The sequence below is a fragment of the Thalassophryne amazonica genome, chromosome 8, assembly GCF_902500255.1.
Source record: "Thalassophryne amazonica chromosome 8, fThaAma1.1, whole genome shotgun sequence".
Classification (NCBI taxonomy): Eukaryota; Metazoa; Chordata; class Actinopteri; order Batrachoidiformes; family Batrachoididae; genus Thalassophryne; species Thalassophryne amazonica.
The window spans coordinates 84,832,045-84,857,697 of NC_047110.1; the positions used below are offsets into that span (position 1 = coordinate 84,832,045).

The 25,653-nt window shown below is 39.8% G+C and overlaps 1 protein-coding gene across 2 annotated transcripts; it reads left to right on the top strand.

Moving 5' to 3' along the window:
- The first annotated feature begins 2,256 nt into the window (after positions 1-2,256).
- Positions 2,257-25,627, top strand: tsg101a (tumor susceptibility 101a). 2 transcript variants are annotated; one of them, XM_034176865.1, is made up of 11 exons: positions 2,257-2,336; positions 2,586-2,650; positions 11,433-11,520; positions 11,604-11,669; positions 12,237-12,400; positions 14,368-14,494; positions 15,790-15,847; positions 16,625-16,719; positions 19,594-19,796; positions 19,913-20,152; positions 23,459-25,627. In XM_034176865.1, the coding sequence occupies exons 2-11, from the start codon at positions 2,609-2,611 to the stop codon at positions 23,546-23,548; spliced, it is 1,173 nt and encodes a 390-aa protein (XP_034032756.1). In that variant the 5' UTR covers positions 2,257-2,336; positions 2,586-2,608; the 3' UTR covers positions 23,549-25,627. The 2 variants fall into 2 exon arrangements, with proteins under 2 accessions (XP_034032756.1, XP_034032755.1); XM_034176864.1 differs by lacking the exon at positions 2,257-2,336 and having other exon boundaries at positions 2,363-2,650.
- The last annotated feature ends 26 nt before the right edge of the window (positions 25,628-25,653 follow it).

The window sequence follows — 25,653 nt, forward strand, 5'->3', positions numbered from 1 at the left end:
TACATTGTGGACTCACGTGCCATTCCAGCAGAGGGCAGTAAATCATTTATATATTAAAAGTGTACGTGAGTGTGTGATTTTATATAGTAAGTTCAATGTAAGTACATAATATAATTGTAAATACATTAAAAATACATGGATGATACAAGAAAGTGAAAACACATTTCCATTGTGGTCCATTTAAAAATCAAATGAAAAAATATAAGTAATAATAAATTTTATTAAAATAACAATAGTGATAATAATAATAGTGTGTATATGATAACAAGAACCTAATCAATTTATAAATACATTAAGACAGTAAATAAAATTTTTAAAATTACATAAATAACAGGAAATAAAATGGTTGAGCTCTTCTTATAAAAACTGTTGATGTCTAAGGTCTAAGGTTGACAGTGCCAGAAGTGGAGTTGGATGTTTTGTCGGGAATCGTTCATGGAAGAAGATGGGGGAGGATGCAGTGTTCCAGGACAGTTTGGGTGGTATAAACTGCAGATGAAAGCCAATGCAGATTTAAAATTTTGTGTATTGAGGTTAGGGGGACAAGAGGAGGGAATATTTTGCACGGGTACTGGCTGACGGCCTGTATAGGTACGGTATACGGTGCTCTCATTGGTATTCCTTACTCTCAGGAATGGCAGGGGAACAGGGAGAGAGTAGTTGGAATATGGATGATTGGAGGAGGAAGATGGGAGTAGCTCTTGGGTGTCACGGTGGGTTAGTAAGGGATCAAAGAGGACAAGGTCAGAGAGTGAGGAACAGTTTAATGTTGTGAGATTTGAAGGGGAAGGAGGAGTTAAATGCTTGGACGCATTAGAGCTTATGAAAATAATTCATCAGGATGGAGGTGTGAGGTTTGCTAGAGTTTTGAATGATGGAACCTTGTTAATGGGATGCAGTACGGAGGAGAAGAGTGGGAAAGCTCAAACGTAATCTGTTGGGAAAGTTGAGGTGGCTCAGGTCGTGGTGAAGTAAATGGGTGATCTACAGGATTTTGTCCTCACTAACAGATTTAGACAGATTTGTGAACAATATTTGAGAGAAATAGGTCTTTTGTGTACTTCGAAAATGTTTTTGATCTTTGAGTTCAGCTCATGAAAAATGAGAGCAAAAACAAAAGTATTGCATTTATATTTTTGTTCAGTGTATAAGGCTGACTGTGTATGTGTGCGTGTGTGTGTTTGCGCATGTACGCTTTCAACCTAAGGGCCCCAGTGACCCTCCCCCTTGGTGCTCCCATAGCAAATTTGGTGTTGATTGCTTAATTACTGTGGCTGTGCTTAGCAAACACACACGCACGGTCAGCTTTATATATTCTCAAGGTCGGTCTTCCGGACATTTAACCTCTAGGGGTGGGGTTTTTTCGGTGAAAACATTGCCGAACTCAATACAAATGCATGTAATTTGGTCACTTTTCGAAGAGGTCAGACTTTTCAATCAAGTTATGCACAATATTGGTTCATTTCAGGTCAGCTTGGTGTATAAATCTCACCACTCCAGGCAATGATAGCTGTCAGCTGGCTGACAGAAGCAAGTTAGAAACAAAAGCAAACCGGTTGATTTCAATAGAACAGCATTCGGATTGGCCACTTTGACGAAGAGACGTGGCACTGACCTCGAGAGTTAGATAGCTTTAACATCTCATGTGGATAAATTAATGGAAAGATTGGTTAATGGAAAAATAATACACTTTATTGAGGAAAGGGGGCTGATGGCCACCTACCACAGTGGATTTAGAAAAGCACTACTGATTCAGTCTTATGCTTAGATGAGATAAGGAACGCTCAGGTAAACAAAGAGACTATGGTGGCAATATTTTTAGATGCAGAGAAAGTGGATCACATGGAATCTGTGGAAATATGTTTAACTGGGTAATGGACTTCTTGAAGGGGAGAAGTATTCAGGTTAAGATAGGATCAGAAATATCAAAGAAATGTCTGGTAAAAAAAAAAAATGGAACCCCTCAAGGGAGTGTGATAAGTCCTATACTGTTTAATATCGTGATAAATTACATTTTCTCAAATATTAATTTAGCTAAGCCATTGTTTGCAGATGATGGAAGTTTATGGAAAGAAAGGAAATGTTCAATTTATTGTGGGAATGTTACAAGAAGCCGTAACACAAGTAGAAGATTGGAGAAGGAAGTGGGGGTTCTTCTGCTAATTTAATATAATGTCACTGGGTCAAGAAAAAGAAATTAAACCTTTTGAAATGATGGTTCTGAGATTGTTGTTTTTGTTGTCGTCACCGTTGGTGCAAAGGGCGTCCCGGAAGAAGTCATGTGAAATACCGGAAGTTCCTTGTACTAATCGCTGTTGTTTTTCTGGCCTTTACTGGCGAGTGCGTTCGAACTTTCCAGCCTGCTTTACATTATTCATTAAGTTATTGTATTGGTGTGTCGTCAAGAGAGTTTTATTTTGTATAACTGACAGGCTTCACTGACAAACGGAAGCATTGTTTTAAATTTATTTCCGAGGGTGTGCTAATGCAAGTTTAGCATTCATTGGAGTCTTGCTAGTTAGCGTTAGCTTGTGTCATCTGGCTTCAAAAGTCAGTTGGATTCTCACTGTATTCTCATTTAAAAGGCTAAAACAAGATTTTGGAAACCATGGCAGTTGTCAACGAAAGCGCCTTGAAGAAAATGTTGAAGGTAAGTGTGGTAATTAGCTAACAGGGGACTTTGAGATAGCGGAACCAACATTTCCTGGGATCATTTTCAAAGTTTCTCCATTTTTTCTTTAAGTGAATCAAAATCAATTTCTGCGGTTATAACCTGTCGCTTACGTGGTCTGTCTTTTCAAAGATTATTATTTTTAATTGCGATCTGTTTTTGTACTTTAGCAATCATGGTTAGCTGCTGATTGATCATCGATCACCTCACCAAGTTTTCATGTCACTTAAGTGCATAAATGTTTTCACAGTGACAGTTTTTTTTTTTTAAGTTTGCTTTTATCTTTGTTGCTTGTTTTTCTATGTTGTCATGGAGACCACGATGGAAATAAGTCCGTGGTTTTCGTGTCATCCCCGGCAAGTATACGAGGTGTTAGAAAAGTATCGGACCTTTTTATTTTTTGCAAAAACCTGATGGATTTGAATCACGTGTGCTTGCATGAGCAAACCTTGAACCTTCATGCACATGCGTGAACTTTTTCACGCCTGTCGATTGCGTCATTTCCTGGTAAGCAGCCTTTGTGTGGGATGTGTGCAAGCACGCTCGGCGGATTTTCATTTCAAGGAAAAAGACGGAACGACTGGAGCAGTGCCGCATCAAATTTTGCCAGAAACTGGGCGACAGCCAGGTGGAAACCATGTGGATGATTCAGACGGTTTTCGGTGACTTTTCAGTTGTGTGACTATCCGAGAAATTGTGGAAGAGGTGGGCATGTCACAGGATGTCCTGTGAGACTTCAACACGGAGGCACTTTTGCTCCGCCGTCAGAAGCAGTATGAATTTCACAGCCACTCTTTTCATGGCCAGATCTTCTGTCTTCTACAGTGGAAATCTTCTACAATGGAATGTACCGAAAAAGTGCTGATGTCCACCTCTTCCGCAATTTCTCGGACAGTCACACGACTAAAAAGTCGGCCCTGCATCACCACAGCGTTCACTTTGGAAATGATCTGGTCGTTTCAGCATGTTGATGGCTGACCGGAGTGTGGCTCGCTCTCCACCGTTGTGCGGACGTCTTTAAACCGGTTGTACCGCTCCTTAATCTGTGTGATGCCCACAGGATCGTCACCGAAAGCCGTGTGAATCATCCAAATGGTTTCCACCTGGCCGTCGCCTAGTTTCTGGCAAAATTTGATGGGCGCTGCTCCCATCGTTCCATCTTGTTCCTTGAAATGAAAATCCGCCGAGCGCACAGCACACGTCCCACACAAAGGCTGCTTACCAGGAAATGATGCAATCGACAGGCATGAAAAAGTTCACGCATGCGTACGAAGGTTCATGGTTTGCTCATGCAAGCACACGTGATTCAAATCCATCAGGTTTTTGCAAAAAATAAAAAGGTACAATACTTTTCTAACAGACCTCTTATATCGTATCGTATTTTGCCAAATAAATCATTCAGTCAATCAATATACACGGTGTGCTTGCACTGTGGAGTGTCAGCTTTACTTCAAAGGGTTTGACAAAGTATCACAGTAACCATTTATGAATTACAGGCATTTATATGTACTGCACAGTTTACACATCGAAACTTTTCTCGAACTATACCTGGACCGTATTGAAATCCTGGTACAGTCATTTGCCCAGTTCTGGATCACTTTTTTGAAAGTCCCGCTATACGGAGCCATAATGCAGCTGAATATCCTTTATTGGGTATTTGCATGTTATCTAGCTGAAAAAGTCAGGATGGGGTAGTCATTCTACTTAAAGTGTGAAGCCACATTATGTGTGGTGCAAATATTTGCCGAAAATGGATCACTTGTCCCGGTTCTGGATCATGACACTCTGTGTCACTTTGGGGGCATTTCTGACATCTTGCTGGAGCCCTTTTAATGCAGAATGATACACACTGTGCCCGAGAATGTGTTTTGAACACAAAATGATATAAATTATACTTATTAAATGAGAATTTACTTAGTTTCGAAAGGCACTGTTATACATTTATATGAGCAAAAAGTGAAGTTTTTAAATAATCAATAAATGAATATAAAATAAAATCTGTGGTAATAAATATTCTTGGATTTTGACATCTCCCCCTAAGCTTTTAACTCAATGAAGTGGGTCAGGATTAGGGATGGGTATTGATAAGATTTTATCCATATCGATGCCATTATCGGTTCTGCTTATCGATTCCCTTATCGATACCTCTTGTGAATTTTGTATTAAAAGTAGGCTTTACGTTTTCTGTGTATTTCATTGAGTCTTAAAGTAAATAAATATGAAATTGGTCACTGTGTTTCACTTTGAAGTTATTAATTCAGACCGGATTCTATCATTCTAACTTGACTCGGCAGAGAGCCGTGCAGCGTTTGGAGCTGTGTGAACAGAACGGAGGACGATTCTCGTTTCTTTTACGCAACGAGACAGGAGTCCCAGTTAGTGACTTCAATCCACACAAAAGTGACTCATGATTTCACATATTCAGGGATGAAAGTGGTGAAAAACAAAAACAAGCTGAAACCCAAAATTACCCCCCCAACAACACGTGCACAAAAATGTTTGAATTCTAGAAGCTCTGAAATGCAATCTGGGACTATTCCAGACAATAAACTGCAGTGAGTGCAGCATCCATTTAGTGAGGGGGGAAAAAAAAAAACTTATTCAAATTCATTCCAGTAGTATTCTGCTCTTACTAGGATGCAGCAGTTTTCTAGCTTGGCAGATAGTTCTGGAGGAGATCACTGAAGAAATTAACACATTGAAAATATGGTTTGACCGAAACAAACTCATTAAACTTAAATAAGACAGGGATGAAATGGAGGTGTAAGAGTCACTAGGTGTTCACAGGAAACACTTATTTATTTCTGTATGTATGTATTTATTTATGTTCATTGTTAGTTGGTTTTATATTTTCTGTTTTTTTATTCAGGTACTTTTTGTCTCTTTCTCTAAAATTGTATATAATGATTAGATTACTTATTACTATTATTGTTGTGCTTGCTATTATTATTAATATATAAACAGAAATAAATTAAAAAAATATTACAATTTGTAATACATGTGACTCTTACGACAACAAACGCTTGACAGCTGCAACTGCTTAATGCTAATTTTAACATTGAAAATGCCATAGACATGCTAACGTGTTGGCATCGGTCCCTTTTTTGTTATACAATACATCTATCAACTGTTTCAGAAGACCATAAGAGGTCAGTTTAACATACAAAAGGTAAATAATACAGCCATATGCTCTTTAGGGTTTTAGTGGGGGAAAGCGAAAGAAAAAAATTAATCAACGAAGCAATGATCGAATCACTGCTTCGATCTGCGAATCACTGCTTCGATTGGTTCAAGGTTCAAAGCAAAGCTGCGCTGCAGAAAAATTGATTACAGACCCGCTGCAGGGTCTGTAATCAATGTAGAGAAATAAACACCCCCAAAAACAACGGGCACTCCGAAGGACCGATAAGGGAATCGTTAAGTAAAAAGGTTATTAATGTCGGTGGAGCGAATCATTTCTTAACGATACCCAAAAGGAACCAGTTCTCGATACCCATCCCTAGTCAGGATAGCACAAGATGCCCCAACTTGCTATCATTTCGCACCTTATATTGTTAAAGATGGAGAGCAAAGGAGGGTTTTAAATGTGTGGAGGTGAGATTTCTCCCGAATTAAAAAGTAAAAGCCCCCACATTCATGCCCATTCGTGATCTTGAGATGACCCCCAAAGTACACATGGCTCACAAGTACTGACACGAGGCTGCTGCTTCAGTGATCCACAACCGGCAAATTTTCGCATCAGAGATAAATGCGTGCAGAAATTATACAGCAAGACATAACACACTGACATTTTCTACCCATGTAAGTAAGTATTTTCCCACTCTAGAACCAATGGCACTGAATGGCTAACTCACCTTTGCTACTTCTTAGAGATCGTCACGTTCACACTTCCATGAATGAGTGAGTCAGAAAACACGCACGCACCACGGAAACCGGATGTTTTGATTCCTCTGCTGATCACAAAGATGGCTGGATCCGGTTGTGCTTGTTTGTAGACAAAACATCAGTTTTTCCATTGGTACCAAGTATTAGCTTATTCGCGCTGATTACAAGAAACAGCGGCACAGATAATACAGCAGTGATCCAGAAAAGGCAATGATCCAGAACTGGGCAGGTGACTGTACAGCACAAGACCTCTGATAGCTGGGGTTTGATCAGGCCACCCCACTAACTGCTTCTCCCCCAAATATTACCTGCCAAGTCGCCCCTCTTACCAGTATCTTGATATCATTGGTTCCATTGTTGTGATGGTGTGAGTGTGACAATATACAATTATAGACTTTTGATGAGGTGTACCCGTGATTATGCGGACCTCGGCCAAGGCCTCGGTGAACCCCATCCTGACCAGGTCTGCATAATCACGGGTACACCGAAATCAAAAGTCCATAACTGCTGTATTAAATGGTAAACAAGAAAACTGGGAGTTTGTCAAACATACTTAAACTGAAAAATCAATCAAGTTTCAACTCTATTATTGCTGTCATACTGCACCAACTGACATCCCATCGATCGACTGGAGATGCCTGTTAAGTCCGTGACTAAGAGTCATCAGGCTTGTTTTCTTATAGAGTTTGCCATTCGCCTGTCTAGCTTCCGCGTAAAATCGACCGAGTACTCCGTCAGGCATCCGTCTGTCATAAGTTTCAAAGTTGGGCGCATGTCCCTTTTCAGTGACGTACTTGTGAAACAGGTTGGCTGCTGACTGTGTATTTCTGTGGGTGTTCTTCGCATCTTTTTTTGTGTAAAATTCATTTTAAGTCAGCATTGCTAACAGACGCAAACCTGTCTTCTGCCATCTTGTCAACAAACTGACAGCCAAAGTAGGCGTTGTATCGCGTTATGTGATTGGTCATCGATAGCTAGCGCTACGCTGTACGCAAGGTGTACTCATTTCACACGCACGGTCTACTCGGCTCCACCAGCGGTCAACTCGGCATGTGGTACAGCTCAGAAAGTGGCGAATGGGCCAATCAGAAGTTGGCAAAATCCCATACCATATAATTAAATGAAAAACAAACAATGCAACATGCGTGCCCAGCAGAGCACTATTACATGTAATGAATGTGTCCTTTGGTGTAAAGCATAGAGCTGCCTTAATGTCATGTTCTTTCAGGAAAGTTTTCTCTGTTGCTTTCAGGACGCAGTTATGCTGCACCATTTCGTAGAACCAACCGTTTTTTTTAAAGTCATTTATCCCTTTGGTGATTCAACTTTTAAATGCTCCGTAGGTCCGGCATGTTTTTATTTATTTATTTATTTATTTATTCTGGCTACCCATTTTAACTCTTTCTTAGGGCCCTGTCCCACTGGCGTTTAGGAGGATTTGCGGATGGAATGCGCACAAAAGTGGCCCACATCTGCCAAACAACCGCAATAACCGTGTAACATTCCTGTATGAGTCGGCCGCCATCCGAACACGTCCGTGATCATCTGCAGAGGCACGCATGTCCGCAGCCAGGATTTTTGAGTGGCTCAAAAATCCTGCTGCGGATGAGATCTGCATCACTGCCTGAACACATACTGAAGACATACGCAGGACATACACAACCAACGCGCCGCATATCCCGTCATCCGCTGATATCCGCAACCGACAGGTTGGCGTGGCTTGGCGGCGGACCGGGACAGCGTGCAAAACAGATATGACCCGTGCCCAGCACGGCCACATCATGGTCGCAAATGGTATGTCGCACATGCAGACAGAGTGGGCACGGATGAAGCGAGTGCATCACAGCCGCTGTGCCCCTCATGGGGGCGCCTCCGCGGTCGCCTTCGCTTCTGTTCCCTGTTATATTCGCTTTTCTTCCTCATGTATTCGCTGATCCACCCCGGGACATTTGTCATTTCCGCCCACCTTTGTTGCGGACGCTCAGCTTTTGTCTCCTCATTTCATGCGCAAATCCTCCTAAACGCCAGTGGGACAGGGCCCTTAAAGTCTGTTTTTATTTGCTTTTATTAGATTTATTGTTCTTATATGCTGTTGTGGTTTTTTACGGGCTGCTCCAACTTAATTGCCCCTTGTGTGATTAATAAAGTTGTTTAATTGATTGATATCTATAAAATTCACAACCCTAAAAATAGTTACATTGAAAACCATTGTACAAATTAATGCAAATGCTAAGTGCCAAGTAAGAAGATCCTATCTAGATGTGCCTTTTTCCTAATTAAGTACACTATGATGGACATTGGGATAGGATTGGGAAGACAGTTAATTTTACACTTGGTCGCTCTGTATCCGTATCATATATAAAGTGTTCCAGTAATGAGTATGCTATAAATCAAATCTGTCAGAGTATGGTTGACACATGAAAATTTTCCCACAATCCAGTTAAGATTAATGCATGTTCGCTAACAAAGTTGACAATAAATAAGTCAGACCTGTCAAAAAAAAATGCCTCTTGATGAGAAAAGAACTGTGTATCCTGTGTACCTTACCTGTGTGAAGTGCCTTGAGGCAACTCTGTTGTGATTTGGCGCTATATAAAGGAAATAAATTGAAATTGAATTGTGTATTTCAAATCCGAGTGCAAGTTTCACCATTTTTTTTTCTATATTATCAGCTGTTGAATTTGAGATTTTTGTTCATTGTTGTAGTGTACTTTTTATTATTGCTATTTATTCTTTTATTATTGGAGTTTATTTTGTTTAGTGCTTTCATTTCATGGAAAGTCCTATATAAATGGCTTTATATAGTTAGCGTTAGTAGTATTATTATTATTAGTGATAATAATGAACATGATGTTTTTCAGTGTATGTTGCACCAGAGAAGTCGCAGGATTTCCTAAAGTAGATTGGGGGGGGGTGTGCAACTTTTACACTGGAAAATACCATATATATATATATATATACTCAACAAAAATATAAACGCAACACTTCTGGTTTTGCTCCCATTTTGTATGAGATGAACTCAAAGATCTAAAACTTTTTCCACATACACAATATCACCATTTCCCTCAAATATTGTTCACAAACCAGTCTAAATCTGTGATAGTTAGCACTTCTCCTTTGCTGAGATAATCCATCCCACCTCACAGGTGTGCCATACCAAGATGCTGATTAGACACCATGATTAGTGCACAGGTGTGCCTTAGACTGCCCACAATAAAAGGCCACTCTGAAAGGTGCAGTTTTATCACACAGCACAATGCCACAGATGTCGCAAGGTTTGAGGGAGCGTGCAATTGGCATGCTGACAGCAGGAATGTCAACCAGAGCTGTTGCTCGTGTATTGAATGTTCATTTCTCTATCATAAGCCATCTCCAAAGGCATTTCAGAGAATTTGGCAGTACATCCAACCAGCCTCACAACCGCAGACCACGTGTAACCACACCAGCCCAGGACCTCCACATCCAGCATGTTCACCTCCAAGATCGTCTGAGACCAGCCACTCGGACAGCTGCTGGAACAATCGGTTTGCATAACCAAAGAATTTCTGCACAAACTGTCAGAAACCGTCTCAGGGAAGCTCATCTGCATGCTCGTCGTCCTCATCAGGGTCTCGACCTGACTCCAGTTCATCGTCGTAACCAACTTGAGTGGGCAAATGCTCACATTCGCTGGCGTTTGGCACGTTGGAGAGGTGTTCTCTTCACGGATGATGCGAAGGAGATGTGTTGCACTGCATGAGGCAAATGGTGGTCACACCAGATACTGACTGGTATCCCCCCCAATAAAACAAAACTGCACCTTTCAGAGTGGCCTTTTATTGTGGACAGTCTAAGGCACACCTGTGCACTAATCATGGTGTCTAATCAGCATCTTGGTATGGCACACCTGTGAGGTGGGATGGATTATCTCAGCAAAGGAGAAGTGCTCACTACCACAGATTTAGACTGGTTTGTGAACAATATTTGAGGGCAATGGTGATATTGTGTATATGGAAAAAGTTTTAGATCTTTGAGTTCATTTCATACAAAATGGGAGCAAAACCAAAAGTGTTGCATTTATATTTTTGTTGTGTGTGTGTGTGTGTGTGTGTGTGTGTGTGTGTGTGTATATATATATATATATATATATATATATATACACACACATACTCCTTACATCATTACTGTTCTTAATCTATTCAATGGGTGTCTTGGTTGTTATGTGGCGCGACTTGGTTTTACAGGTTGGCAACTTGGCAAGTGAAGTCCCGGGGGCAAGATGACATTAAAGTCAGTAGCCTTGGTCTGGAAGCGGAAGTATCACTTAAATTTCAAAACGTTTAATGCTTTTCCTAATCATAATGCTAAATCAGGAGTGCCCCCACTTTTTAGACTAGAGCTACTTTTAAAATGACAAATGGACTGCATTTATATAACACTTTCCATCTGCATCTGCATCAGACACTCAAAGCGCTTTACAAATAAAGCCTCACATTCACCCCGATGTGAGGGTGCTGCCATATAAGGTATTCACTACACACTGGGAGCAGCTAGGGGATTAAGAATCTTGCCCAAGTCAAAATGGTCTACCTACATTACAAATGCTAAATATATATTGGCAAATCAATTAAACTTCATGCAGAACTGTGGTAAAACCTATACTGTAATACTGGCTTAAACATTTTAATTCTAAAATTATTGTTGTTGTTGTTACTATTATTATTTGTAGTAGTAGTATGAAAAAATGTCTTTAAAAGTGGACCTTTAATCTAGGGATGATTCCTCCCCATCCCATCAGAGTACTGTCATTTATCATTTCATGATACCAATGTTAATTGTCATTTCTAATGGGCATAGCTTTAATCACAAATTCTCTGCTTCTCTCATCTTTGTCCAGCAATACAAATACAGAGACCTGACTGTTCGTGAAATAACCAACGTCATCTCCCAGTACAAGGACTTGAAGCCAGTTATGGACGCTTATGGTATATTTCATAGTATTTTGTCTGTGTGGTGGAATAGCAGTGCTGCCTTTTGCTAGTTGACATGAGATTTTCTTCTGTTTTAGTTTTCAATGATGGATCCTCAAGAGACTTGATGAGTTTGACAGGAACTGTCCCTGTGAGCTACAGAGGTAATGTTTGAGTGACTAAGTTTTTTATTTATTTATTTGATTATTTATTTTAACAAACATATATGTTTGATATTGTTGTTGAAGCAGAAATCGCACACTTTGTGGTTAATACCCCCCCCCCCCCCCCATTTTTTCATCTTTTCTCAAACATGAGTACTCACAAGCTGAATGTTGTTTTCATTCTTCTTTTTATTCCCATTTTCCAGTTTCAATACATCTCTGAATTCAATGTGTAATTGATATTCAAGAAATTAGTCAGAATTATATTTTATAGTAACCCTAAAATATTTCAAAACTGTTATGTTTGGAAGTAAAATTACTGACATCCATTGCTACTGTGCTAGATAACATAGCATGATTGCAGAAGTGTTAGTTGGTAGTAGTATTTGTTTAATATTGTTTCAATTACAGGTTATATGAGTTTGAAATGCAACAGACAACAAACGTACACCACATACAATGTAAATGTTAAAATTTTGGTTATACTGAACCGGTTTTCAATTTAAAGGATGTAACTTCCTTCCACAAAAAAGGCAAATGTATTCATAATTTATGCATTTCATCTAGGCAATGTCTACAACATCCCGGTGTGTCTGTGGTTGCTGGACACATACCCCTACAACCCTCCTATTTGTTTTGTTAAACCTACAAGTGCCATGATGATCAAAACTGGTAAACACATTGATGCCAATGGCAAGATCTACCTGCCGTATCTACATGAGTGGAAGCATGTAAGTGTGTGGAATCTTCCTTATGTACATAATCTGTACCTGTCTTACACTGCTGTCACACCTTGACGATTTAACCAGCACATGCTGACCGTATTGAAAACGCTAGTATACGCTGGCATACGTCTAATAAGTTATGGGTAAGTTTTAAGTAGTGTGCTTCAAAGAGCATGCTGATATGTCATAATACGGCAAGTACGTCAAACATTTTGGGCATGCACAATATTTCTGGCGTATGCCTGATACGTCCCGCATACATGGGCCATAAGTTGTAGGTAAGTTACGCAAATGTTGACACACGTTATTGTAAGTTACTCGTAAGTCAAAATACGTCCATTGATGCTGCACAATTGAAAGCTGCAGTCCTCATGAAGTTCAGACTGTTTCAATATTAAAACTATTCACACATGGAGTATTAGATTAATAACTGAGCACAAGGTCTATATGGGAAAATATCAGACCAAAGTGTAAGTATGGGCGAGCATTAGCAAGGTCCATGCGAAAAACACAGAGGTCTGATATTCCCCTTACAGACCGAGCAAGCGAGGCTAATAATTAATTTACTATATTGCTACTGTATATATAAACATGCAAACTTACGGTTTTGCCCGAATATGAAAGCTACTGACGGCTCATAGTCAGAACTGTTCGCTTCACCTCCATGAAGAACTTGCTAACAGATGGTCCAGTTGTTAGCTGGTAAGGTTTCAGTCTGTAATTTTTCTGATGCTGTTTAGATATTTATGGAGTGTGTTCATGTCCGACTTGTTTTTTCTAATCGTGTTTTTAGCTTTCTAGTTTGTAACGAATGTTATGCGTGTTCAGGTCCAATTGTCATGGTAACCAGTCTGATATGGGGAAAATATCAGACCGAAATCAGCCAATTAGAGCATGCTTAGTGTCGCAGCCATATAATAAAAAGTCTTATCTTACCTGTTTGTTTCAGTCGGATTAATCATCACAGCCTGGCAAAAGCTTAGCCACATAAAGCATCCTGATTTTGGAAAACGACATTTGAAAACACTTTAATTCCTTGTTGTGGCTGAAGAAACGTAACTTTATGAAAGAAGTCCCTCTGTATTTTGTGCGTTTCTCAGCCTCAACCAGAGAATGGCGGCGCTTTGTCCCACAACAAGAAAAAATAATTTATCTTAAAAGTTGAAAGAATCATAGTGCCTCATTCATTCACGTCAGCGTTTACCAGAGGCATCAGTCAACTCTTCAGCATTCTGCACGTGATGAAAATAAATCCCGTGATCCACCAAGACAAAAATAAAATAAAATTTAAAAAATGTTAAATTACTCCATGTGGCGCGGAGAGGACACATGACAGTGTAGGCATGCTCATTGACATGCTTGCAAATATTTACGTGTTCCTCCTGCTAAACAAAAGGGTTCTTCCGGCGGTGGAAATGCAAACCAAGCCAGACTTAACTGTTCGGATCTGTACCATACCGTGCGGTACCGACCCGAACCGCTTGGTGGAAACGAGGCTGTCAGCATAAGCTGGCTAAATCGTCATGGTGTGACAGCTGCATAATGTATTCGACGTATCCAGTGTATTCGGTGAGTTTTTCATACGTCGGCATAGGCTGGCTAAATCGTCAAGGTGTGACAGGGCCCTTATTGATGTCAGTGTTTTGAGCCTTGAACTTTTTTAACAATTTACTATAAAATCTTAAAGAAATGAGTAGTTTATTCATTGAAATGTTATTTTAATATGTATTTATAAAGCAATTCCAGTATTTCCTTTCTTTCTTCTTTCCTGAGAACACACACATCCATTTATAATAAAACTTCTAGCTGTCTGCATGCTTTGGATAGGCCTATATATGCCTAACAAAATGGACAGTTGTTAGTTGTAACTTTGGATTTAATATTATTTTGTGTTTGGGCCAAGGTTAATTTCAAATGCTGTGCTGTATTTGCTGTCTTTGTTCATGGAACTTGTCCATTGCTGTGTTTTCCAGCCACAGTCAGACCTGTACGGTCTCATTCAGGTGATGATTGTGGTGTTTGGAGAGGAGCCTCCTGTGTTTTCTCGTCCCACCTCTCAAGCCCCCTACCAAGCCTTCCAAGCTGCTGGACCCCCAAACTGTGAGCGAAGTAACTTCTTATTATAAACAGGATCCACTGACTCAGAATGATATTTTTCATCTTGTAACTACTTCACCATGTTAATTAAGACAGCACTGATGTGCAGCCAGTATGCTGGCAGATGTTTAAAATATCCCATGATACAGATTTTTGGAAGTATCGTCCACTCCTACCCTGCAGTGCAGTGGCTTGCAAAAGTATTCTGCCTCTTGGTATTTCACACATTTTTATTTGTTTATGCCTTTTCAAATACAAAAGTAAATCAGGCTTCTCAATATAAAAATTTCTAAAATGAGCTTCTTTAAACTCAAAGCAAGTCTCTGCAGTTTGGTATAAATTAATTAGAAATGTAAAAGTCAAGATGATGGATTGCACAAGTAATGGGCCTCTTTGGTATAATGCCTGTAAATCAGTTTTATTGCCAGTTTTCTTCAGACAAGTCAGGGGATGGATACATGGACATTTCCAAGTCTGTGAATATGTCTTGGACTTTATTTACATCAGTTATGAAGAAATACAAACAGTGTGGCACTCTATGGTAAATCGCATAGAGTCAACAGTTCTCAAAAACTGAGTGACCATGCAAGGAGGAGAATATTGAGGAAAGCCACCAAGACAGCCCAGAAGAAGTTACAGGCTTCTGTGGCTTTGATTGGAGAAATTGTGCACAGTGCATGTTTTGCATTTTGTATCCCCAGTTACACAGCTTCATGATGAAGTGGTATAGAGGAGGATTTTCTTATAAAGAAGACCTGAAAGTTCAGCTACAGTTTGCCAGAAGGTACATCTGAGATGCAACCCTAGATTTATTGTTTTGTGAAAGATAGTCTTTTTCTGCTCCACTTCATCATGCAGCTGTGTAACTGGTGATACAAAATGCACTAGGTGTCTTCTGAGGATCTTTGAGTATTACTGGAATAACTTTATATCAAACGAGTGGTTACGAAGGGTGACTAAGGTGAGTCACATTACTTGTATTGTGAGGGAGCGTCAGTTTTGACATTTTGCCACTGTGGTGCATTTCTCTGTGCAGGAGCCAGCACATCCTCAACACAGCCTGAGTGTTGAGGACTCCGGTGGCTGGAGAAAGCAACATGGTTTGATGCATAAAATATAATCTATTTAAATATTTTGTTACAGAAAAGTTTGTATAGAATAACTTTTTTTGTAAGTGGTGCATTTCTTTGTTTGGGCACCAGATGGAACCCAGGTACCACAAGATAAAATGAGAATGCCCATGTGTTGCAGTGTTCCACGGTCCTTTGAGCTAATTGTCTCCTGTCTGTCTACTTTAGCTTCTTACATGCCTGGCATGCCAGCAGTTTCACCTTATGGCCCAAATCCCAGCCCCGGGTAAGATGTTTTCCATGACTCTCATCAATCTCTCCAACATCTAACAAATTATGTTTTTCCTCAATGAACCTGTTCTCATACAGTAGTGTTCAGAGTAATAGTAGTGCTATGTGACTAAAAAGATTAATCCAGATTTTGAGCATATTTCTTATTGTTACATGGGAAACAAGGTACCAGTAGATTCAGTGGATTCTCACAAATCCAACAAGACCAAGCATTCATGATATGCACACTTAAGGCTATGAAATTGGGCTATTAGTAAAAAAAAAAAAAAAGTAGAAAAGGGGGTGTTCACAATAATAGTAGCATCTGCTGTTGATGCTACAAACTCAAAACTATTATGTTCAAACTGCTTTTTTAGCAATCCTGTGAATCACTAAACTAGTATTTAGTTGTATAACCACAGTTTGTCATGATTTCTTCACATCTATGAAGCATTAATTTTGTTGGTTTGGAACCATGATTTTACTCGTTTACTAGTGTGCTTGGGGTCATTGTCTTGTTGAAACACCCATTTCAAGGGCATGTCCTCTTCAGCATAAGGCAACATGACCTCTTCAAGTATTTTAACATATCCAAACTGATCCATGATACCTGGTATGCGATATATAGGCCCAACACCATAGTAGGAGAAACATTATTCTGAACACGACTGTATTTCTGTGGATCAGTGCACACACACAGTCATGTTGGTCAAAGTCTGAAACCTTTAGTTGACGTCGCAGATCAATAAAGTGTAAAATAGCAATCATTTTTCATTTGTTGATCTGTTTGCAGTGGTTATCCAGGCTATCAGTACCAAGGTGGAAGCTCTTATCCAGCGACTAGTGGTCCTACACACTACCTCACACAGACTCCAGTCTCCACAGGGGGTATGTATTGCTGCATTTTGGGTTTTACGTTCTTCTGTCTCATGGGTGTGTTTCAAATTTGTTATTGGTGCAGCTTTCACATGTTTAACACACAGCCAAATGTTTATAAAGCTGTTCTCTTAGAGGTTGTTGGTTGCAAACCTCCAAATAGTTTTAAAGATGTTTGGTCACTCCTGGCAACACAGTATTGTTCCTCTTTTATGTTGTTTTTGTTTCAGTTTGAATTGTGACTCTTGACCTTATGGCTCAAACCCATTTGCCTTATGTCTGACTTCAGCAGTGCCCTGAGCCGTCAGTGAAAACTTATCAGTGTAACTAGAGTGGTGTACATTAAAGGCCAAAGGGTAGAAGGAAAGGGAAAGGTCACTCTCGACTCCCCTCACCTCTGAAGCTCTTAGTGCTATATTTAGGATGGTAAAAAAGACTCCACATAAAGACACGCATTGGTCAGCTGTCCTGACAGTGTCATGCTGCTTAAGGAGTTTTACCTCCCTGATGTTCTTACTGGCCATTTAGTAATTACATTTGCATTGATTATTTATTAGCACAGTTGTTAAATATGAGAATGGTTGTCTGCCATTTCACTCAGTGAAATGTGGTACTGGTCTGACCTTGTGTTAGTCGTACGGAGAACTGCATGAGTTGATGATGGGTTATTGTCACCTATAGTTTATCATTGTTTGGCCCTTCTTGTTAATACTTTTTTACCCACACCTCACTGTTTGCTTTTGTTTTTTGTACAGTTGTGCATAAGCTCTAGAGTGTTGTACAAATGTGAAAGGATCAGCTGTTTGTGAAATTTAACCTACTTTCTGCGGTGCCAGCACTTGTTCCACAAAGTCGAGATAATAATTCTTCCTCATTTGGGTGATTGCTTTGAATGTTTTGTAACTGTGTGCTTTTTTTCAGTTGACTTGCCTCCCCATTATTGGCTTAGTTGGATGTGTTGAAAAGCAGGTGTAGTATGTAATAAAGTATCTGAGCTTATATTTAGTTAAAGGAGAAGAAACGGTTTTCTTCTCGTCTCAGGCAATAATGATACGACCAACTCACACTGTGATTCAGTATTCAATAGGGAGGTCATAATATGTTGTGATGACAAAGTTTTTGAGAATTAAATTGACAGAACCAGAAAAGGGTATTGAAAGCTATTTTATATTTCTACTTTTCATTGTGAGAGCTTTAGCCCACATAAAACACACACGTCTGTCAGTGAAACAGACCACAGGCAGGGCTGACTGTAAATGGACTGCATTTATGTAGCACTTTTACAAATAATGCCTCACTTTCACCCCAGTGTGAGGGTGCTGCCATACAAGGTATTCGCTACACACCGGAAGCAACTAAGCAATTAAGGACCTTGTCCAAGGGCTCTTAGTGATTTTCCAGTCAGGCTGGGATTTGAAGCGAGGATCCTCTGGTCTCAAGCCCAATGCTTTAACCACTAGACCATCACCTCCCCCTGTCTTTTCAAACAGACACTGAGTCATTGATTCACTGATCCAGGGATTTTGGGAATGTGTGCATGGCAGGAAAATAAAACAAAAGTGCTGGTAATGTGTACTAGCAGAAGCGTGCATACTGAGAGGAGGATTGTGCACTGTGTTGGCCATTAAGATGGAGCATGTTTCTCTTTTGAGAAAGAACAGAGTTATAGGCACACATGATTCAAATCCATATAGTTTTTGCAAAAAATAAAAAGGTTGGATTCTTTTCTAACAAACCTCGTATAAGTCCTGTCGGGCACATGATTTTACATTTCAATTTGTTCTTTGTTTGTTGAGCTGGTAATGGAGAGGAGAAAACATCAGCTGCTACGCAGTAAACAAAATTCTGTGGAGCCTAAAACTTTTGCAGAGTAGTTTTAGCTACATCAACTGCTCCAACAACAGACACTTAAAGCCAGGTTATGGTGCACTGTCACAGTACTACAGTGTCAGGTTTTATGTAATACCAAACATCACAGGAAGAGGTTTTCCATAAGTGGTATTCAAAAGAAAGTATTTAGTGATGCTGTCTGTTTGGAGCTGAATGTCTTTGCAGGTTTTACAGTAGCATGCTATGCTGTCTGTGTTTTAAAAAAAAAAATATATATATATACACACACACACACAGTGAGGTGTATTTGAAGATTGTTTTGATAGTCGTACTTGTCATTTTGTGTTTAATAATAATCTGTTTGATTGCTGTCATTTAAAGTATAGTTCTCATGTAGTGTAAACAAGACTATTTGGTGAGATTGTTCTTTAAAGTAAAGGCATGCTAAAGTGCAAAGTGTGTGTATCTTCAATCATTTTGCATAAACATGTTCTCACTGTAAAAAAACAAAACAAAAAACAATGTTTACTGTTTCTGCACTCTGGCAAAACAATTTCCTTGGGGTTTAATAAAGTCCTTTCTAATACTTATATATATCAAAAATAACATTTTCAGTTTTATAAATGTTTATTTCTCAGTAGCTTTTACATAATATATGCCAAAGAGGTTATATTTACACACAAACGAAACGGTGTTTGCAGTTAGCTGGACCAGCCACTGACATCACAGTGCTGCTGTACTCTGATTGGCTGTCACCCCCGCCCCTCAAAAAAAAAAAGGAGAGGGGGCAGAATGAAACCAAATATGACTTTTTTAACCTCTTAAAATAAGTCAAGGTTTGCCATCTTTGAACTTGTCCAAGGTCTGTGTCCTAAGAATGTTCCCTGTGAATTTGAAGACTCTGGCAGTAATAGGACTCGACTTAATGCTGAACACAGACGGACAGACAAGAGCAAAGTCTTTGCAGTACCCGATGGCTGTATTTGATGACCTCTGGTAAAAATGCAGTTCCTCTTGCCAGACAGTCACATCATTCTGTGTAATTCTTGTTTTCAGGTCCCACTAGAGATGGTACCATTGGTGAGGACACCATCCGTGCATCTTTAATATCAGCTGTCAGTGACAAGCTTCGCTGGAGGATGAAGGAGGAGATGGACAGAGCTCAGGCAGAGCTGGATGCCCTGAAAAGAACAGAGGAGGACCTCAAGAAAGGGCATCAGAAACTTGAGGAAATGGTCTCAAAGCTGGACCAGGAAGTGGTAGGAGATTGTCTGTCTCCCCTCCCTTTAGTTTCAGTCCAGTTGTCTCACTGTTACGTTTTTTTGTACCCTCCCATGATGACGCTGTCATGATGACAAAGTTCTATTTCCACCAGGCTGAAGTTGACAGGAATATCGAACTGCTGAAGAAAAAGGACGAGGAGCTGAGTGAGGCCTTGGAGAAGATGGAGAACCAGTCGGAGAACAATGACATTGATGAAGTCATTGTGCCCACAGCTCCTCTGTACAAACAGATCTTGAACCTGTATGCTGAGGAGAACGCAATCGAGGACACAATCTTCTATCTGGGAGAGGCTCTACGCAGAGATGTCATTGACCTGGAGGTTTTTCTAAAGGTAGCTACTGAGCTCCAAACAATACGGATGTAACGGTGCAAAAAATTACTTTCCTGCTGTTTGCTCTGGGTTTGAGCTCACTGTTTGGTATGTTTTCAGTATTCGGTATTTTAACATTTCCCATGATCCCCCTGCGCTTCCCAGAATGCACAGCAGCACCAGCAGAGTTCCGGCATCTCACAGCGCATGTAAACAATGGCTAGCGAGGATGTGGATGTCATTGATCCAGCCAGTTCACGGGCGATTATGATGATGACACGTTCTCTCAAGTTGAGAGGGTTATCTAGAGGTGTAGCACCTGTGATGGACTTCTGCTGTGCCCCGATGTTGTCTTGTTGTCCATACTTCACGAGGTGTGTTTACATTGTGCCCTGAACTGGTGTCACCGACCAAACGGTCCGCCCTGCCTTCACTGCGCATGTGTCGTCAGCCGCGGTTCACCTATTATCACCTCGTTTCTGCTTAACACTGCACTCCAGTCATCATCTGTCTCATCTGAAGCTTTAGAACAACAATCATTTCCACATAAATTCAGCATTATTTCATCATAAAAGACGGACGAAGCAATCAGAGCGCTGCGGCTACACGAGCTGCTAGCTGTTGCGTTCACTGCGAGTCGATCATTTCAAACAATCAGTGATTATCACCTTGCTTCTGCTTAAAACTGACTTCAGAATGATTTAAGAGGTTTACCTTCTCATCTGATGGTTAATAAAGGAGGCAGGGCAGACCAATTTTTAGGGAGGTCGGTTTGGTCTGCAACCTCATGTGATTCGCAGACTGCGAGAGTACGAGACTCACTACTGCGAAACAGCGAATGGTGGAAACTGGAAACATTAAACAGCCCCCCCCCCCCCCCCCCAATTTATTGAAATGATTTATGTTTTATTAAAAAACAAGGGAGGGGTGGTTTGTAGCAGGGCTCAGTTACTTTCACGGATTTAATACCTGCGGGGTTTCAGACCCGTGTTCTTAAAAACAGAGTCTGGTCGCATAGCCGCTGCTACAAAAACACCCACTAAAGTGTTTATTGCCGGGTGTTTACTCAGGTTTTTCTTGTATTACTGCTGTTCACTTCAGGTATTGTTTGACGTACAACCAGTTCCATACTCAACTGTAGATGAACAATGCTGCATTTTTGTTTATCATCTTACTTACTAAATGAGGAACCATAGTGTTTGCTAACAGCGGACACTGCGCAAGGCCTGAAATAACAACATGCTGTCTGTTACTAAAGTTGCTCTGGCGAAACAGACTTATAGTGTGAGTTCCACGCATAGGAAAAATGGACCAGACATGCAGTTACTGTATTCATTCTGTACACATGCACCCAAAGGTGCATACTGAAATTTTATGATACATTTAGATGTACTTTTACACCCCTCCCAAATAGCATTACATTATGTGGCGAGGCAGTACTGTTGTTGCAGACATGAAAATTCAGTAAGGTTTATCTTATATACAACCCCTGGCAAAAAATTTTGGAATCACCGGCCTCGGAAGATGTTCATTCAGTTGTTTAATTTTGTAGAAAAAAAGCAGATCACGGACATGACACAAAACTAAAGTCATTTCAAATGGCAACTTTCTGGCTTTAAGAAACACTATAAGAAATCAAGAAAAAAAATTGTGGCAGTCAGTAACGGTTACTTTTTTAGACCAAGCAGAGGGAAAAAATATGGAATCACTCAATTCTGAGGAAAAAATTATGGAATCATGAAAAACAAAAGAACGATCCAACACATCACTAGTATTTTGTTGCACCACCTCTGGCTTTTATAACAGCTTGCAGTCTCTGAGGCATGGACTTAATAAGTGACAAACAGTACTCTTCATCAATCTGGCTCCAACTTTCTCTGATTGCTGTTGCCAGATCAGCTTTGCAGGCTGGAGCCTTGTCATGGACCATTTTCTTCAACTTCCACCGAAGATTTTCAATTGGATTAAGATCCGGACTATTTGCAGGCCATGACATTGACCCTATGTGTCTTTTTGCAAGGAATGTTTTCACAGTTTTTGCTCTATGGCAAGATGCATTATCATCTTGAAAAATGATTTCATCATCCCCAAACATCCTTTCAATTGATGGGATAAGAAAAGTGTCCAAAATATCAACGTAAACTTGTGCATTTATTGATGATGTGATGACAGCCATCTCTCCAGTGCCTTTACCTGACATGCAGCCCCATATCATCAATGACTATGGAAATTTACATGTTCTCTTCAGGCAGTCATCTTTATAAATCTCATTGGAACGGCACCAAACAAAAGTTCCAGCATCATCACCTTGCCCAATGCAGATTCGAGATTCATCACTGAATATGACTTTCATCCAGTCATCCACAGTCCACGATTGCTTTTCCTTAGCCCATTGTAACCTTGTTTTTTTCTGTTTAGGTGTTAATGATGGTTTTCGTTTAGCTTTTCTGTATGTAAATCCCATTTCCTTTAGGCGGTTTCTTACAGTTCGGTCACAGACATTGACTCTAGTTTCCTCCCATTCATTCCTCATTTGTTTTGTTGTGCATTTTCGATTTTTGAGACATATTGCTTTAAGTTTTCTGCTTGACGCTTTGATGTCTTCCTTGGTCTTCCAGTATCTTTGCCTTTAACAACCTTCCCATGTTGTTTGTATTTGGTCCAGAGTTTAGACACAGCTGACTGTGAACAACCAACATCATTTGCAACATTGCGTGATGATTTACCCTCTTTTAAGAGTTTGATAATCCTCTCCTTTGTTTCAATTGACATCTGTCATGTTGGAGCCATGATTCATGTCAGTCCACTTTGTGCAACAGCTCTCCAAGGTGAGATCACTCCTTTTTAGATGCAGACTAACAAGCAGATCTGATTTGATGTAGGTGTTAGTTTTGGGGATGAAAAATTACAGGGTGATTCCATCATTTATTCCTCAGAATTGAGTGAGTCCATATTTTTTTTTTTTTTTTTTTTTTTTTTTTTTTTTTTCCCCCCCTCTGCTTGGTCTAAAAAACTAACCGTTACTGCCACAAATTTTTTTTTTTTCTTGATTTCTTATAGTGTTTCTTAAAGCCAGAAAGTTGCCATTTTAAATGACTTTAGTTTTGTGTCATGTCTGTGATCTGCTTTTTTTTCTACAAAATTAAACAACTGAATGAACATCCTCCGAGGCCGGTGATTCCATAATTATTGCCAGGGGTTGTATTATATTGCAATTCTAAGGTGGAACTATGCTAGTATATAAAGGTATATCTAAAAAGGAAGAGTAAAATAGAGTAGAAAAGAGTAGAGTGTTTGACTATTTTTGTCTCTTCTGCTCTTCTGTAGCACGTACGCCTCCTCTCCAGGAAGCAGTTCCAGCTTCGTGCCCTGATGCAGAAAGCCCGTAAGACCGCTGGCCTCAGTGACCTCTACTGACCGACCCACATAGAAACATGCATAACTGCTTTTCTCTCTCCTCTCACACTCCATCTGTTCTACCTGTCCTTTTTTGTCTCTACTATTTCTTTATAATGGCCCATAAAAATCTGGCCCCTAATGACACAGAATTCTAATCAGGAGAATCATTAAACCTAGTTATGAACCCAAATTCAGACTGTGACCACAGTTGTATATAAATATTTTGATCAGTTGGATTTTATTTTTATTGTAAGAAATAACAGATGCCTGTCCACAAAATCTAAACCCAAATACTGGGTTTGACATAAGCCAACCACAACACATTTGCCATACAATCAGGTGCATAAATCTTTAGACAGTGACAATTTTTTTTATTTTTGCCTCTCCACTGCAATGGAGATGAAATTATGCAGTTAAGATGTTCTTGAATTGTAGTCACATTTTAATTCAAAGATTCCAAAGAAAATAATTAATCATGAAGGAAGGACTGTTGTTCATGCTTCGATGAAAATCCTTTGCAGTCAGTGACTGTCTGACATCTTGAACTTATGGGTATCACCATATGCACAGTTTCTTTGAGATGTTTAGCCCATTAGTGCAGTGGCTGCTTGTATATTGATGTTTCTACCTTGATTGTCTTCAGTTTGGGAGAAGTGAGCTCTGGTGGGTTAACGTTAAGTGTCTGACTTGATCATATTCCATGTATTTGCCTTGAGGACCTATTTGGTTGCTTCAGCGCTGCGTTTTGGGTCTGTGTCCACCTGCACTGGCTGAATGTGAGCGGAAACACCATCACAAAAATCACCAGTGAGTCAGTTCCATTGGCAGCAATATATGCGCACACCACACCACTGCTTCCACCATGTTTGACAGATGAGTTGTTCCTTTCCTTCTCTATACTGTTCCCATCTTTCTGGTACAAGTTCATCTGTCCAAAGAATGTTATTTCAGAACTGGACAACCTTTTTGAAATGTTTTCTGTCAAAGTCTGGCCTTCCTGTTCTTGATTATTACTGGTGCACTTTGTCTTGAACCTTCTATTTATTCATGAAGGTGGCACTTGTTTGTAGACATTAACGGTACTCTTATCTCCACCTTAATTTTGACCTTCACTTCCATCAACAGCTCTTTGGGTGTCTTGTTAGAGATTGGAATCAGCTCTAGGTATTTTATGTGCCACATTTGCCATGGAATACAGAGGGATCAGGTCTCACCTGGAGATGAAACTGCTGGAGTCAACTATGTAATTGAAATGGACACTGCAAAAATGGCTGTAATCCCTAATGAAGACAATAGCTTTTATTCACACACACACACACACACACACACACACACACACACCCCCGGTTGAAATTACACATTAAAAGTACATCGACTGCTTAATTTTGAGTCCATTTTGGTTGTATACAGTAATAAAATAAAAATTGTCACTTGTAATAACCTGTGCATGGTGCGCCCTGTGGGTTCACAGGTTCCGTCCCTTTAGGCGTGTTGGAGCTCTGCTTTGTAAAGGTACTCAGACTCATGATAATGGCAAAGGTTATACTCTGATATAAATACCTAGCACAACCTTTCACGAAGGACAAGGGTTTAGCCTCAGCCCTTGTTGGAATCATGAGAGGTGATGAACCACCGTCACATGTTCACAAACTGGTTTCATACTATGTGTGTGTGTTCGGAGCGATTGGATGAATGGTTTCGTTTCACCATCACCTGGTCAGGTCTCAGGCTCAATTGACCATGTTTATATGCAACTGTACAGTGTCCATTGAAATTGGACATTCATCCAAAAAAAAAAAAAAAAAAGATTTTTCTGCTGTTTACTTTGCTGAGAACTTCTAGCTTTTCTGTAAAATTGTGGGAAGTTGTGAAAAAAAGTGTGGAAGGGACAAGAGAGAAACTATTGTACTAATTGAAAAATTAACTTATGTTAAGTTTCAAAACTGTTGGACTTAAATTAGCCTTTCTTAAAAATGCACTTTGAATTGTATGATAGGCTAATGTACTATTATTCTTGTTTTCTCATTTCCAGCCATAAACCACCTATTTTTATCTGTAGATTTATGTAAATCACTACAAATTAAAGAAAACATTTGATATATTGTCAGTATGTGAGCTTTTCT

Coding starts and splice junctions, on each gene's coding strand:
- tsg101a (XM_034176865.1), top strand. CDS start 2,609: ATGGCAGTTGTCAACGAAAGCGCCTTGAAGAAAATGTTGAAG. Junction 11,521..11,603: donor GCCAGTTATGGACGCTTATG/GTATATTTCATA, acceptor CTTCTGTTTTAG/TTTTCAATGATGGATCCTCA. Junction 15,848..16,624: donor GGCCCAAATCCCAGCCCCGG/GTAAGATGTTTT, acceptor ATCTGTTTGCAG/TGGTTATCCAGGCTATCAGT.